The 16,564-nt window shown below is 42.4% G+C and overlaps 1 protein-coding gene across 1 annotated transcript in view; it reads left to right on the top strand.

Moving 5' to 3' along the window:
- Nucleotides 1–16,564, top strand: part of DYNC1LI2 (dynein cytoplasmic 1 light intermediate chain 2) — a 29,002-nt gene that overhangs the window by 1,560 nt on the left and 10,878 nt on the right. The window contains exons 3-8 of the mRNA XM_077755463.1: nucleotides 134–207; nucleotides 2,249–2,365; nucleotides 7,446–7,676; nucleotides 13,479–13,648; nucleotides 14,959–15,052; nucleotides 16,033–16,168. Coding sequence (XP_077611589.1) covers nucleotides 134–207; nucleotides 2,249–2,365; nucleotides 7,446–7,676; nucleotides 13,479–13,648; nucleotides 14,959–15,052; nucleotides 16,033–16,168 — 822 coding nt within the window. The remainder of the gene's footprint in view (nucleotides 1–133; nucleotides 208–2,248; nucleotides 2,366–7,445; nucleotides 7,677–13,478; nucleotides 13,649–14,958; nucleotides 15,053–16,032; nucleotides 16,169–16,564) is intronic.

The following is a 16,564-nucleotide window of genomic DNA, read 5'->3' as shown; positions in this document are numbered from 1 at the left end:
GGGCCGGGCAGGGTGGGGCCCAGTGGGGAGCTGGCCGGACTGGGCTGCACCGTCGGATAGACTGCCGGGCCGTCGCGGGCCAGTCAGGTCCCGGCGAGACCCTGGGCTGACCGTTTTGCCGTTGTCCTCACAGGTCCTCGATTCTGAGCGAGGTGTCCACCCGCGCTAGATCCAAGCTGCCGTCCGGCAAGAACATCCTGGTCTTCGGTGAGCGCCGGAGGTGGGGCGTTGCCCGGGGAGCTGGGGTGGGCGAGACGGGCGCCCCTCTCTCACAGGTGCCAGCCTTCCTCTCTCCTGCCGCCTGCCCGCAGCCTGCCTCGCCCAGGAGGGCCTGGAGATCCTGGCTGGACAGCCGGAGAGTGGCCAAGTCCACCGTGCCTGAGGTTGGGATCTCTCTTTTGGAGAGTCCGGTGATGCTGGCGTGGAGTTGTCCCCACGTTTCTTAGTCATTTGGCCGCAATATCAGCCTTGCTTTAAATATCACTGGTTCCGTGTAGTCACAGCCTCGAAGTTTACCAAATTGCAGGTGTGGAGAGGGAGATGTGTATATAAGAAGGTTAGGTGGAGGAGGTGGGGGAAATGAGGTGACTTGGGGGTCAGGGCTATGGGGAGATGCCACCGGAACCATTTCTCCATCTTCATGAGTAGGGCACAGTCAGACTCTGCAAAGGACAGCAGGTCCTGGGATCCTCACTAGGGACTTTACTGCATTATTCCAGCCCACACTGCCGGTTTCCTCTGTCAAATCCCTTAGTGTGTCTAGCCTCAGTTTCCTTCTGTAAGTAAGGGAGTTTGGTCTGGTTCATTCATCCGGAGAATCCATTTGTTGAGCAGTTCCTATCGGCTGGGCAGTGGGACAGCATAGACATCCCTCAGACATTGTGCGGTGGAGACAGATAAGTTGGTAATTACACTGCACCATGTTGGCATGGGAAGATTATTGTGGGGACATCACATTGCTTGATGCTATTTTGCAAGAGGGTACTTTTGGAGTCAGGTGTTTTGAAGGATAAGCGTTAACATTCTGGGGGCACAGAAGGTTAGTGTTTGTAGTAACAGAGGTGACAGGAGGGTGTGGGGGTTTGGAAGCTGCCAGAAGCTCCTCTGGAAGGTGACTAATGAGATAAGTTGGGTCAGATTGTAGAAGGCTGAAGAGTTGATGCTTTTTCCTGGAGGTTCCTGATTCTCAAGGGCCTTTGTTTTCACGTCCATCCCCTAATCCTCATGGGAATCACTAAGAGGATGGTTTTAGGGTGGTTTTCCCAGCGTTTTTGAGGGGAGCTTATGGTCTTCTTTGGGTGATGACCATTGCAGAAAGTAATAGAGGACCTTCAGAGATCTTTAGGAAGTGGGGAATCAAAGTCCCCAGATCTGTGATTTAGAAAGGGAATTCTGGCAGCAGAGTAAAGGTGGCTCAGAATGAGCAGGCATTGAAGTCAGGCTGACGTTCACCAGGCTCCAGATGGAATGTGGAGTGTCTGAATACAGTAGTATTGGGAACAGACAGGAGGCCTTTGATCTGTGGAATGCCGCTTAATTCTCATGTCCTGTAATTCCATATTATTAAGTCCCAGGGGTGCCTAGTAATGTTTCTGGATGGTAGTTCTTCTTAATGTTTAAGGTTTCTCTTTCGAGGGTGGGGGTGGTTGTTGGTTGAAGGGGTATGAGGAGGCACTTGATAATTACTGAGATTGTGCTTAAGAGTTTTGCTTAGGTCTGTAATTATTTTCATCAGTTTCCTAGCTTTCAGGATGCTTATGAAAGAGAGGTACTAAAATCAAAAGTGAATAATAGCTTCTATTCTTCATGATTGTGAGGCAGGATCAGACTTTTTTAGTTCAAAGTTCTGGACTTTAAGTTTAATTATATTTTGAAGATTTCTTGCTTTTCTTGTGGTAAAAGTTTATTTTGTGTGAAACTAACTTACCACCTTTTACTTTCACTTTTCCAAATATATGTCTTATAAATTGTAGTCAAGACCTGTGGACCTGTCTTATTTCTTACCTTGTGAAATAAGGATGACTGCAGTAGAATATCATTTTAGATCTTGGAATTTGCCACCTTTATCACCACCACCCTCCCAGTCATTCTTACAGCAAAGCCTGTTTTGTTTATTATGAGTGCAAGTGAGACCTCAGCAGCAGGCTTTGTGTGAAATTCTTTGTCGTCACTTGTGTGAGTGTCAAGATTCCCCATCCTTGCTTAGAATAAATGGCACACTTTGCCTTCTTATGTACATCCTTTGTAGGTGAAGATGGTTCTGGTAAAACAACCCTCATGACTAAACTTCAAGGAGCTGAGCATGGCAAAAAAGGAAGAGGCCTAGAGTATCTCTACCTCAGCGTACATGATGAGGACCGAGATGGTGAGTGAAGTGTTGCTCTGTGGTAAGGGGTAAATGCATGTCTCAGACTCTGTGGTTGTGGTTCCCATTTTCTGTTTAGTTCTGTGAGAATTAATCACAGGGGAATGGATGAAGTGTATGTCTTTGTAGGATTTTACCCACTTAAAAAATTGTTTTAAATGTTTTATCTATATCCGATAAATATATCTCTCTCTCTGAGAGAGAGATAGCGTGAGCAGAGGAGGGTCAGAGAGAGAGGGACACACAGAATCGGAAGCAGGCTCCAGGCTCCGAGCTAGCTGTCAGCACAGAGCCTGATGCAGGGCTTGAACCCAGCAACTGTGAGATTGTGACCTGAGCCGAAGTCGGACGCTTAACCAACTGTGCCACCCAGGTGCCTCTTTACCCACTTTTTTAAAGGTTACTTATTTATTTATGTAAGTAATCTCTACACCCAATGTGGGGCTTGGACTTAAGACCCTGAGATTAAGAGTTGCAGGCTTTTACAGAGCACCTAGATGGCTCATTTGATTAAGCGTTCGACTTTGGCTCAGGTCATGATCTCACGGTTCACGGGCTTGGGCCCCACATCAGGCTCTGTACTGACACCTCAGAGCCTGAAGGCTGCTTCAGATTCTGTGTCTCCCTCTTTCTCTGCCCGCCCCTCCCTCCCTCACACACGTGCGCGCTCTCAAAAAAATGAATAAACTGTAAAGGAAAAAAAAGAAAGAGTTGCATACTTTTCTGAGCCAGCCAGATGCCCCTTCCCTTTTTCCTTTTTATAGTATGTTAGTAAAAATGAGGAATGAGGCTGTTAGCTGTTGCTCTGGGTAGCCTTCAGTTAAAAGGAGCTATTGAAGGTAGAGTTTCAGATGCACGTAAAGGTAGTAAGAAAGATGTTTTTAAAACCTTTGGACTTTTCTATGAGAGAAATGTTTGTCAGATTGATTTGGATGCATTGTTACTCTGCCAGGTCTAGTGGAGAATCTGATATTGGTATGATTCAGACAGTAGCAGTTTAACAGATATTCACAGGAGAATTTTCTAGGTCTCTTTGTGAAAATGTTAGAAATGCTCATTTCCAGGGGCACCTGAGTGGCTCAGTTAGTCAAGTGTCCAACTCGGCTCAGGTCCTGATCTCACAGTCCGTGGGTTCAAGCCCCGCATCGGGCTCTGTGCTGACAGCTCATAGCCTGGAGCCTGCTTCAGATTCTGTGTCTCCCTCTCTTTCTGCCCCTCCCCTGCTCTCTCTCTGTCTCTCAAAATAAAATAGACATTTAAAAAAAAAAGAAAAGAAGTGCTCATTTCCAGAGGTGAGGATGTTCTCTTTTAATTCCTTGTCTCTAGAATGTGGATAGTAATAGTTGCTACACAGGATATTTAGGAATATTAACAGTATATGATAAGCATTTATAAGAATTAGGTATTTCTTAAAAATTCTTATAATTATGAGTTGGATTGGAGTAATGGCTTTTGGTTACCACTACTCAGTAATGCTTCTTTATAAGCTTGTAAGCTTGATGAACAGCCTTAAAATAAATTATCATTGGTGTCTAGATCTTTTCATTTGTAGGAAGGTTATCTGTGTAGCAGAAGAGTGAAGAATCTGTTTTAGATTACTTTCTTTATATTTGCCTTTATCCACTTAAACAGTAAGGATCACATGTAAGGGTGATTATATAAGGGACTAAATCCTACCACCTCTGGTTCCCCATTTCTTTTTTGCTAACTTGAAGAAGTTGGACCCAGGTCCTTTCCAGCAGTATAATTCTTATTAATTCTATGCTCTCCAAGAGTCATTTCATAGAGATCATGGTTCAGGATCTCTTGTTAAAGCTTGGAGACCTGTATTGTATTAATGTTAAGGTAATGGTCATTTTAGAACCCCAGAGACTTTATGCCTGTTCTTCCTTTCCTGGCTTCCTTTGCTGTGCCAAACATTGACTGAAAGATGTGAAAGAAAGGTAGGAGATAGGCTTGGTGCTGAGGGCTCTCCTGTGTGAGGAAGACAGAGGCATTCAAGTGCCCAGCTGGGTGCATTGTCATCAGTGTGGGTAGGTGTGGGACAAAGGGGCCGCTGGGCCTCATATTGTCGGAGCCTTTTGGGTCCAGTTTTTGTTGGGCAGCATGATTATTGTGGAAAGCCCTGGGTTTTGGAGCCACCAGAACCATTTCAAGAGTCCCATTCCCTAATTGTTAGTTGTGACTGACCTCAGCACTCCGGACCTTGATTTCCTCATTTGTAGAACTGGGTAACCATACCTGTTTTGTAAGTTGACAGAATGAGAGGTCATGCATGTTAGGTATCGCCGGCTACTTGAGACACAGTGGTAGCTCTAGTACCCTTTTGAAAGTATAAGACATGGTGTAGATACTCTCTGAATCTCTATAGCTGCTTTTATCAAGATGGTATAAGCATATATCATGCCAGAGCATCATATTACCCATATTCACTTGCCTCTGAGTCGAAGGACATGCTGACATTCATTTCACACTCCTTAAGGTTGCCTTGAAAATTTCCTGGTCTCTACATTTTTAGGCCACCTACTTGCAGGTCTGTTTTTGTTTTTGCAGGTCGTTTTTTGATGGAAGAGTTGTCCTTACCAGTAGTTAATTATACATCTTTCAGTAGTTGTTTTGTTTTGTTTTTTTATTGTGTGATGTGACTGGGTTATGAATATACATTTTGTAGACAATCACACAGATAGAGAAAATGGTCTCTTATCCCTGGTTTATGGTGGGGCATGACACATCAAAGGACCACTGCCTCCAGGGCTGTGGACATCCATTTAATGTCACATGTGGTATGTGTGATCTCTGTGCACATGGGTGATACTGTGTAGTGGGCAGTGGGAAGAGAGGCTGAAGAAAGGAACGATGCCTGGTGAGGGGAAGGCGTTAAAATCAGCGGGCTTCTAGTACAGAGCAGTATCTTTGAAGGCATTTACAGAACCGAAATCAAAACCAGTGTCTAAAATGTATTAGAATTTTGAAAGTATAACTAGATAGTAGATATCTTATTATACTGTTGAAATAAAGTTGTGAATATTTAATTTTTTGTAGCATATGTTTTAATGAATTGATTACCCAAAAAGGGGTAGTTAGCTGAAGATAGGTTTTTAAGTGTATTTTGGAATTTATTGGGAAGAAGTTAGTGAAATGATACTTTTGATTGTAGTTTTCCCTCGACACTTTTGTAACAAAAGTATTTCTCAAAAATGATACCTAAAAACTTAAATTCTCATTTTGGAGAATTACCCTCAGTGGTTGGATCATCCAGTTAGGATTGTGGAACCACATGCTTCATGAAATGTCAGCAGTTGCACATTTGTGTGTATGTTTAACTTACTATTATGGAAAACAAAAGAAGGTATAACATAGACTAGAACTATGAACCCCAATATATGTGTTATCTGCCTTAAACAGTTACTAGGTCTTTACCAATTTTATTTTAACTATACTCTGACCTGCTTCTCCTTTCACTTCACACTGGATTATGTTGAAGCAAGTTTCAGACATAAGGAAAGAAATATTTCCATCCATATATCTAAAAGATAAAATTTTTTTTTAAAGTTTATTTTGAAAGGGGAAGTGTGCACACAAGCGGGGGGAGGGGCAGAGAGAGGGGAGGGGTGAGAGAGAATCCCAAGCAGGCTCTTCCTTGTTCGCATGGAGCCCAATGCACTGCTTGAACTGACAAACCATGAGATCATAACGTGATCCAAAATCAAGAGTCAGACATTTAACAGACTGAGCCACCTAGGCGCCAGGCACCCCATAAGGATTTTTTTAAATTTAATCTTTAACTTTTTTTAGAGAGAGAGAGGAAGAGAGAGTATGAGCTGGGAAGAGGGGCAGAGGGAGAGAGAGAGAATCATCAGCAGTCTCCACACTTAGCACAGAGCCCAACACAGGGCTCTATCCTACGACCCTGGGATCATGACCTCACCTGTAATCAAGTCAGACGTTCAACCAACTGAGCCACTCAGGACCCTTAAAAGAGTAGGATTTTTAAAAACATAACCATATATTTATACCAAAAATAACCATTCCTTAATATCAGGCATCTAGTAACTCATACCTCTGTGTATATAAGTAATGATTTTATCTTGGCATTTAAACACAAAGGTCCTGTCTCTTTGGCACCCTTTGTAGTATTTGAACACACTGCTTAGTATCCCTGACAAAAAGACCTTATTTAACCGCAGGCTGCTCGGCACAGCTTGGTTGTCTCATAGATTGCTGATATCTGAGGAGAATGGGTTATGTAGACAATAGTGCAGTTGACCAGTGAACATTTTAGCTTTTATATGTATCTTGATACTTATTAAGAGCTAAAATGTCCTTTACTCTTTATTCCACAGACATTGCTGGAATCTGTTTACATGTGGACATGGTATGTCGTGATGATTTAAAAATTTTAAAGGTTAGGGATGCCTGAGTGGCTCAGTCAGTTGAGCGTCCAACTTCAGCTCAGGTCATGATCTCATGGTTTGTGGGTTCGAGCCCCGCGTCAGGCTCTGTGCTGAATGCTTGCTCAGAGCTGGGAGCCTGTTTGGATTCTGTGTCTCCTCTCTCTGCGCCTCCCTAGTTCACACTCTGTCTCACTCTGTCTCTCAAAAATAATTAAAAAATGTAAGAGAAAATTTTTTAAAATGTTCTATTTATTTCTGAGAGAGAGAGAGAGAGAGAGAGAGAGAGAGATAGTGTGAGCAGGGGAGGGTCAGAGAGAGAGGGAGACACAGAATCCGAAACAGTCTCCAGGCTCTGAGCTAGCTGTCAGCACAGAGCCTGATGAGGGGCTTGAACCCACGAACCGCGAGATCATGACCCAAGCCGAAGTCGGACGCTTAGCCGACTGAGCCACCCAGGCACCCCAAGAAATTTTTTTTAAAATCTTGAAGGTTAAACAGTTTACCAGGTAACCTTGACCAAGGGTTACTGCCCACTGAGCGCTTGAGCTCTTTTCTAATTAGGATTTCTTGTTGTGTTTTGTGTGAAATTCTGTGGTTGTCACCTTTCAGTTCTTGATGTGGCTTTTTTTTCTAGCTGTGCTAATGGTCATTGTGAGGTAGTAACTTAGCTTTACTTCTTTTCTTAGATCACACACGCTGCAATGTATGGATTCTGGATGGAGACCTGTACCATAAAGGTCTGCTGAAGTTTGCAGTTTCTGCTGAGTCCTTGCCGGAGACCCTGGTCATTTTTGTTGCAGACATGTCTAGGCCTTGGACTGTGATGGAATCTCTACAGAAATGGGCTAGTGTTTTACGTGAGCACATTGATAAAATGAAAATTCCACCAGAAGAAATGAGGGAGCTGGAACGGAAGTGTAAGTAAAATAGGATTTTCTCAATTGGAAAATTGACTAGTCTCTTGGGATGGCTCAAACCACCTTCCTTTTCACAGTGTCAAGAGGTTACAAAGCTTCCTTTACCGAATATTTGGTTTTGTTTGCACTATTTATTTCAGAGTTGCTTTTGTGAATTCAATAGTCAAAACGAACTTAAAAAGGTCTTGCTCTCAAGCATCACAGTTGCAGAAGGTAAATGAAACCATATTCCTTTTTATCTCTATTGGTTCTTTTTAAAAATAAAGATTCTCCGGAGCTCCTGAGTGTCTCAGTCAGTTAAGCATCCGACTTTGACTCAGGTCATGATCTTGTTTGTGGGTTTGAGCCCTGCATCAGGTTCTGTGCTGACAGCTCAGAGCCTGGAGCCTGCTTTGGATTCTGTGTCTCCCTTTCTCTCTGCCTCTCCCATGCTCACACTCAGTCTCTCTCTCTCAAAAATAAATATAAGCATTAAAAAAAATTAAAGATTCTTCCCTCATCCCTCAAAGTTTGATCAGTCTATGGGTCTTTTTGCTTCTCTGTTACTCAGGCTGCTGAGTTAGCATCAGTGGGTGTGGAGAGTTAACTGTAAGTCCATTGCTCTGGGATTCCATTTAGGTCTTAAGGACTCTCTTGTTGACAGGTTTAAAGGAAGTCCTTTGAAGGAGACAAATCTTGGGGTTCCTGGGTGGCTCATTTGGTTAAGCGTCCAACCTCAGCTCGGGTCGTGATCTCATGGTTTGTGGGTTTGAGCCCTGCATTGAGGCCTGGAGCCTGCTTCAGATTCTGTGTCCCTCTCTCACTGCTTCTCCCTTGCTCGTGCTTGCTCTTGCTCTCAAAAATAAATGAAAACAGGACGCCTGGTGGCTCAGTCAGTTAAGTGTCCGACTTCGTCTCAGGTCATGATCTCATGGTTCGTGGGTTTGAGCCCGGTGTCAGACTCTGCTGACAGCTAGCTCAGAGCCTGGAGCCTGTTTCAGATTCTGTGTCTCCCTCTCTCTCTGATCCTCCCCTGCTCATGCTGTCTCTCTCTCTCAGAAATAAATAAAAAACATTACAAAATTTAAAGTAAATATATAAAAACTTTTTAAAAATTTTTTAAAAATATATAAAGGAGACAAATCTTTCAGCTTTTATCATAGCTCATTTTGCCATCAAGCAGGTATGATTTAATTAGAAATAGGGTCATTAAAATGAAAGGCTTTTTTAAGACTAAGGACACCCAAATCCTTTTGACAACAAAGAACTTTCAAATTAAAGGAAGTGTGTTTGTTTTGTTTTGTTTTTCCTTAATGTGATTCAGAAGCTTATTTTTCCTTTCCCTTGCTTCTGCACTTACATCAGCTTCTGTCCCCTTGCCAGGGAAATGGGAGGGGCAGGGGCTGGAGTCATGGCAGTGTTGAGCAGCAGCAGTGTTGGCCTGGACAAGCTTGGCTCAGCCTGGCTTTTTTCCACAGGGTGACATCATTCTCTTTAGTGAATTAACGAGGGCTTCTAGGGCATGATACTTGGGATCTTCACATTTACTGGCAAAAGGGTTCAGAAATTTTGATGTGCTTTTCAAATCAGATTTCTTGCTATGTGTCTTCTTGTCACAATTTCCTCTTACTCCTGTCCCTCATTAGCTAAAACAAGGAATTTAACATCTAATTCTTTGGTGTGTCGTGTGCATGTGTGCTACAGTGGTTGTTATGCAGCTCGGCTTGTCTGCCTTCAAACACTGACCTTTCTAGATAATGCCTCTTTTTCTCGTGGAATAGAGACCCTAAAGACAATTTCTTAGAATAGTTCTGAGGCTGAAGAACTGTTTGTCTTTCACTGCACATTTAGCATCTTACCCAGATTAATGGGTTAATGCCCTGGGATTTCAGTCTCTGAATCTGTTTTCTTAGTGTTATAACCTTACAAAGATTTTTTTTTAACCTTGTAAAGATTTTTAAAACAAACAAAAAAGCAAGGTTGAGCCGCGGTTATTGTTCTTTCCCAGATAGGAAAAGTATCTGCCTTATACCTGGCCTGTTCTATGCATTGGAGATGTACACAGCAGATGAGATGCCTGCTTCTGGGGATCTTTCATTCCCCTAAACTGTTGAATTCATTTTTTGCTTAGTCACTGATGCCTATGTCACTTAGGATTAGATTCAGCTGCTTGTGACACAAAACCAAAATAACAGTGGTTTAAACAAGACTGAAGTTTATTTCTCTCTCCTGTAAATGAAATCGGGAGGTAGGCAGTTCAAGCCTGGAAAGCAGCTCTGGGAAGTCAGGTTAAGGATCCTGGCTCCTAGGGGTGCCTGGGTGGCTCAGTCGGTTAAGGGGCCGACTTTGGCTCAGGTCATGATCTCACGGTTCATGGTTTCGAGCCCCATATCGGGCTCTGTGCTGACAGCCAGCTCAGAGCCTGGAGCCTATTTCAGATTCTGTATCTCCTTCTCTCTCTGACCCTTCCCTGCTCACGCTGTCTCTCTCTCTCTCTCTCTCTCTCTCTCTCTCAGAAATAAATAAAACATTTTAAAAAAAAAAAAAGGATCCTGGCTCCTTTCTGCTTATTGCTTTGTCATCTGTAGGGTGTGGTGGCCTTCCTCTTGACAACTAGAGCTGTCGCTGCCTTCACATCCATGTTCTAGGCAGCAGGATGGAGGAAAGAAGGGCTGAAGGGAACATTGTCTTTGTATTGAGGCTGGGAAAGGTAGTCTATATGGCCATGTGTTCTAGGTATCAGGATTTGGTTTGGTTATAAGGAGGAAGAAAACGGACATAGGAGGGCAACTAGCAATTGCAGGAACCATGTCCATGCCTTGTGACTCTGGTTAACCTTCTGAAGGCCTCTCTTGTTTTCACCACTCTTAGTCTGAAATGTTTGGAATGGTAGTCACGCCTTTGTGTTGCATGTTGAAGGAGTGCCTTTGTTAGTGCTGGTTTTAGGTTACATTTTAATAAAGCGCTTGGCCACCATCTTGCTCATCAGACTCCCTCTTTGCACATTAATTGGACTCTAGGTATTGAATGAGTGGAGAGCTGTCACTCAACCTAGTTTCCAATCTAATACTAGTCTCCAGTCTGCTAAGTTTGGAAAGCTGCTCCATGGTGGCCCACTTTTTCAGGATTTGGTCCCCCAGTGGTCCTAAATCTGTGGCAGCTGTTTGGCAGTGAGGGGAAGGCAGAGCAACCCAGGAGCCTCTAGAAGGTGGTGCTTGTATAGGTTAGTCTCGTCTTTCCTGCTTTATATCTGGGGCTTCACTTACTTTATCAAATAGAGATTTGTGGATCTCAGAGATTCAGGATTGTGGAACCAGTGGGTAATCAATGAGGTAGGAAGAAGATGAGAGAGAGGTGGCAGCAGCTAGGGTAGAGCACTCTAGTCTCCTTTCACTACCCACTGTTATGTGATGCTAAATGGGGAGCCCCCCAGTGGGCTGTTGGCTCCTTCTGTGAAATACTGGCCATCTCACCATTGGAGAGAAATTATTAATACAATGGGAAGTGTGCACCCTAACAGAAATGCACATTTTATTATCTGAATTACATAGTGCTCATTATGTTCTTATTATCCTTCCTTTCACCAACCTCTATGTTATGAATACTTTGCCTTCTAATTATTTTCTGTAATGCTGAGTTACTAAAAACACATGCATATTTCCTACGGCTACTGGATAGCCACAGTTAAGTCATTGTTTTAGAGAGTGACTAATCCAACCCAGGGCTTCCCACCTATTTTCATATTAGGGCATATGTAGACTACAACAGTTTGTGCAGCACACTGGGTAATGGAGTTATATGGAGCCAATCTCTGGGGCTGCCTCATCCCACAGCCCCTTAGTTCCTCTGTAACCTGCTCCAGGCTCTGCCATGCTCACCCTGGTTGAGTGCCTCGTGTGATCTATGACCCAAACTTAAACTGTTATATTTTTCAATGAATGGAAGATTTGTTAAAATACTTTTAAGGAGATTCATGTGAGAACCTTTGATTTCTTCAGGATCTGTCAATAACCATGCTAAGTTAATGAGAAAACCCTTTTCTGTCTGTTTTTTCCTAAAATGCAGTAGAGATCTCTGTAGTGTTATATTGATGATGGGATTTTATGAATGAGCTTAACTAAAAAGAAGCTGTAAAATGAAATGTTGATTATATTTGCACTTTAGGTGTTAGTTGAGATGGTTTTCAGTTTGTCCAATATTTTAGGACAGTGTACTCTTAGATAATTCCAGGAGTTTATATAGTGATAACCTAAAATCTTCATTAAGTTAAAACTCATTGTTTTAAAATGTTTGAAACCTGTTCTGTCAATGAAGAAGAGTATGTGGACCTTTCCCTAGGTTCTCTTTAATCCAATTATTTGCATTTTCTTAGCCTGTTGTGGATGAGACTGAAAGGCATTTTGGTCCTTTTGTCCTGTTTGGTGTAGAAGGTAGAGCTGCCTGTTTGCTCTTCTAGCTCATAGTAGCTTTAATTCCTGACCTATTCTTTGGCCTGACATGTGAGCCTTGAAGTCCCCACGAAAAGGTCTGGGTCCGTGGGCTTTGTGTTCACTTGGCTTAACTAGGGCCATGAACCATTCTCAGCTTGAAGGCCTTCCTGTGGGATTGTACTCTTGATACAGTAGTGACTGTGTGTGCTAAGAAGTGGACATTTTACTGCTGACCCCTTCTTGTGTTAGGAACAGGTCCATTGACACTGCACAGTGACTCAGGATCTCCTAAAGATGAGACTGGGTACACAAGAGTGAGTATGATGAGGAGATATGGATGGTGCTGGCCAAGCCAGCCTCGCTCCTTAGTGCAGACATAGCTGTATGGAAACAGCATGTTCTTGTGGAATTCAGGTGGTTTTACTCTTCTGATTTTTTGAAAATGTTAGATATACAAGAAATGTGGCTTTTTTTCATAGAAACTATTAAATAATAGAAATTACTAAAACCTTAGAAATTAAAAAATTTTTTTTTAATGTTTATTTCTGAGAGAGACAGTGTGAGCGGGGTAGGGGTAGAGGGAGAGGCAGAGGGAGACACACAGAATCTGAAGCAGGCTCCAGATTCCGAGCTGTCAGCACAGAGCCCAACGCGGGGCTTAAACTCACGAACTGTAAGATCATGACCTGAGCCGAAGTTGGTGCTTAACCAACTGAGCCACCCAGGAGCCCCAAAGCCTTAGAAGTTTTTTTTGTTTTGTTTTTGTTTTTTTTAAATGTTTTATTTATTTCTAGAAGAGAGATAGAGACAGCATGAGCAGGGGAGGGTCAGAGAGAGAGGGAATCACAGACTCTGAAACAGGCTCCAGGCTCCGAGCTGGCAGTCAGCACAGAGCCACGAACCGCGAGATCATGACCCAAGCGAAAGTCAGATGCTTAACCAACTAAGCCACCCAGGCGCCCCGCCTTAGAAGTTTTTAAAACCTATTTAAGGGGCATCTGACTGGCTCAGTTGGAAGAGGATACAGTTCTTGACCTCAGGGTTGTGAGTTTGAGCCCCCATGTTGGACATAGAGATTACTTAAAAATAAAATCTTTTCTTAAAAAATTAAATCTTTAAGAAAATAGAAGAATTAAAAAAAATTAATACCAGTTTAAGGGTTGGATATAAGTAAACATGTTTAGGGGAATGTCATTGCTGCTCTGAAATTACAATGCTGAGACTGGATGTCAGAATTGGCATTTTGTATCACCACCTCCAAGTCCATAATATTACAGTAAGGCAGAGTTGGGAAGTTTGTCACAACTCTATTTTTTGCCTTTTTCAGTTTGCCAAAACTGGCATGTGTATTTTTATTTGTGTGTGTGATTTACTTCTCCTTTTTCACCTGTAGTTGTGAAAGATTTTCAAGACTATATTGAGCCTGAAGAAGGTTGTCAAGGTTCCCCACAGAGAAGAGGGCCTCTGACCTCAGGTCCTGACGAAGAAAATGTTTCCCTTCCTCTTGGTGACAATATGCTGACTCATAACCTGGGAATCCCAGTATTGGTGGTATGCACAAAGGTATGTGCCAGGGAATTGTAAATCTGCTTGGGTTTGGCCAGTGAACAGTCACCATCTGAAAGAAACTGAGAGGCTTTTGTTGGGTGTCTTCCCATGGGAGAGTTGGACTAACTTGGGATTGATAAGGTACATTGAATATGTCAGGCTGGAAAACGTTGTCATTTAATGTTGCTGCTGGACACGAACAACGTGCTGGAATGTTTGTTCATACAAACTGAGTTAATCTCTCCACGAAGCACTGTCAACTGTATTGAGTGATTCACACTCTGAACTAAAAGCAGTTTTTTTAAGGCTCTGTAAACCAGTTGGTCTAGCCTAAACTGATGGTTAAAAAATCATATAGAAGAGCAGAATTCTTTTGGGGTTTTGGTCATTTAAAGTCTGTTGGATTTGAGATGATTTTCAGAAAAGAATATAACACTGAAAAAAGAAGGAAGGGAACTCAGTTTCTTCTGCTCTGTAGAATGATGATGTGGGAATGAAAAGTAAGTTGAGTCATAGAGAAATAGTTGTTTCTCTTAGAAAAGAAAAAAAAGTAGCTTTAAACCCAATTTGAGTTTATGGGGCGCCTGTCTTGCTCATTCAGAAAAGCATGCAACTCTTGTCCTCAGGATAATGAGTTTGAACCCCATGTGGGTATAGAGGTTATTTAAAAATAAATAAACTTAGGGGCGCCTGGGTGGCTCAGTCGTTTGAGCGTCCAACTTCAGCTCAGGTCATATCTCATCATCCGTGAGTTTGAGCCCTGCATCAGGCTTTGTTCTGACAGCTCACAGCCTAGAGCCTGCTTTAGATTCTGTGTCCCCGTCTCTCCCTGCCCCTCCCCCACTTGCAGTTTGTCTCTCTCTCTCTCTCACACAAATAACATTAAAAAATTTTTTTAATAAAATTAAATAAAAATAAAAATAAATAAACTTAAAAAAAACCATTTTGGGTTTTTAAAGTACTTTATTCCCAACTACAGAGTGTGCCATTCACATATTCTGTGAGATGGGAGTCCTTTGGAGGGTGCAGTGCATAGCCATGTCCCGTGGCCTGCTTCTTGCTGTGACTGTGTTTGATTCTTAGAACCGTAAGGTGATCAGACTGTTATGTCCCCATTTTGCAGCTCTGGAAACTGTAGCCCTGGATGAAAGAGAAATCTCCAGTTGCTTTTCACTCACTTCCACTTTTGTCTAATGTTTAGACCCTTGACTGTGGCTTTCATTTTTGGAACTGTGATAGTTTATTTCTAAAGAAGACACTATTCCCATTCTTAGCAGGCAGAGAAGCAAAGAAGTGACTCCTTTCTCTTTCTGTCTTCCCTGCAGTGTGATGCGGTGAGTGTCCTGGAGAAGGAGCATGATTACAGGGACGAGCACTTTGACTTCATCCAGTCACACCTACGGAGGTTCTGTCTCCAGTGTATCCTTGGAGTGGTGTGTCAGGGCACAGGAGCACAGGCTCCCTTCTGTGCTAATTCAGGCCTCCCTCTAGATTGGTATCTTCAAAAAGATAAAGAACTTCTGAATCTAGAATGGTCTTCTGTCGGGGAAAAATTATATACATCTTTTTATTAGTTTTGTATTTTACTGTATTGGAATTTGAGACTTATTAATTTGTGTCTGTGTTTCATTCATTTTTATTTTTAATGCTGTACATTTGATAGGCTTTCATATTAAGAAGAAAGATGATATGGATAGTCTTATTACCAAACTACTTTTGTCATATCTTGGAAATCTTTTTAAACTTTGCTTTTTTGCAGAAAAGGTTAATTACCCAACACAATATTGTTATAGATGCCACAGTTTCCCGTATGTTTATGTTTTGTGGTGTCCTTGAGACAGAGAGTGCATCAGCAGTCTTTTGAGTCATATTTCTGTAAAAACACAGTAGCAAGTGGTGCTACATCCCCACACTCTGGGATGGTGATGAGGGATAGTTTCCTACCACTTTCTCTGGGTCTTTTATCTTGTCCAGCTCAGTGGAGGGTGCTGATACATGTAGGTACTCAACTCTTACAGAGGATGTGTTTGATGATAAACTGGATCACATGTGAACATCTGTGTCTAGGAAAGAATCTGCACCCTGGGTATGCTGAGGGTGTTTTCCTGGGCTAATCTCAGAGCCATTAACTTGACTGCTTAGGAACCAACCTGACCGGTCAGAAGACAGCAGTCTGCATGTTAAAAAACCGTGTGGCCTGCCACCATTGACATCCTTTATGCTTTTGACATGGTTCATCTGTCATTACCATTTTAGTTTTAAGTTTTAACATTTTCTATTGATCATGTATTGACCAAAAACTGATGAGCCTGTGAGTAGTACTTTGAGGATTATGCTTGGATATATTTGCTTTTGTCTCCTCCTGCAGTGAATTGGTTTTCCTTAAGCAGATTGATTAGATGGAGCAGCCTTGATTTACACATCAGTGAAGGAGGAGAAAAACCTCGACTTGTTGTATAAGTACATTGTTCATAAAACGTATGGCTTCCACTTTATCACACCTGCCTTAGTTGTGGAAAAAGATGCAGTTTTTATGTGAGTTCCTTATAGGTGATTTCAAATGCTTCTTTTCATAGTATATTCGCTCTTTTCTTTTTATCCTTCCAAGTAAGGTGCCTTCTGTCTCTCTTGTACACAGCCAGCTTTCTACTGCCTGGGGGCGAAGTGCTTGGGCTGGACCTCACAGGGGATAGATATACCCATTATTTCTACATTATTTGCCATTCTGCTTCAGTCGAAGGGAAGTAGGTGGAGTGAGGTCATGGGTGCTGCCTCTCATCATTGAGAGCAAGGTACCAAAACTTAAGCCAGCCATTTTTGTCATTTATTGTCAACTCCGGTAGGATACTGGCTGGAGGAGGGAGTTGAAGTATAGGAAATTGGGCTTTGATCATGTATTGACCAAAAACTGATGAGCCTGTGATAGTACTT

This window comes from Crocuta crocuta, unplaced genomic scaffold (assembly GCF_008692635.1).
Source record: "Crocuta crocuta isolate KB4526 unplaced genomic scaffold, BGI_CrCroc_1.0 scaffold152, whole genome shotgun sequence".
Lineage (NCBI taxonomy): Eukaryota > Metazoa > Chordata > Mammalia > Carnivora > Hyaenidae > Crocuta > Crocuta crocuta.
The sequence above is the reverse complement of the archived record's forward strand: the minus strand, read 5'-3'. Positions and strand labels throughout refer to the sequence as shown.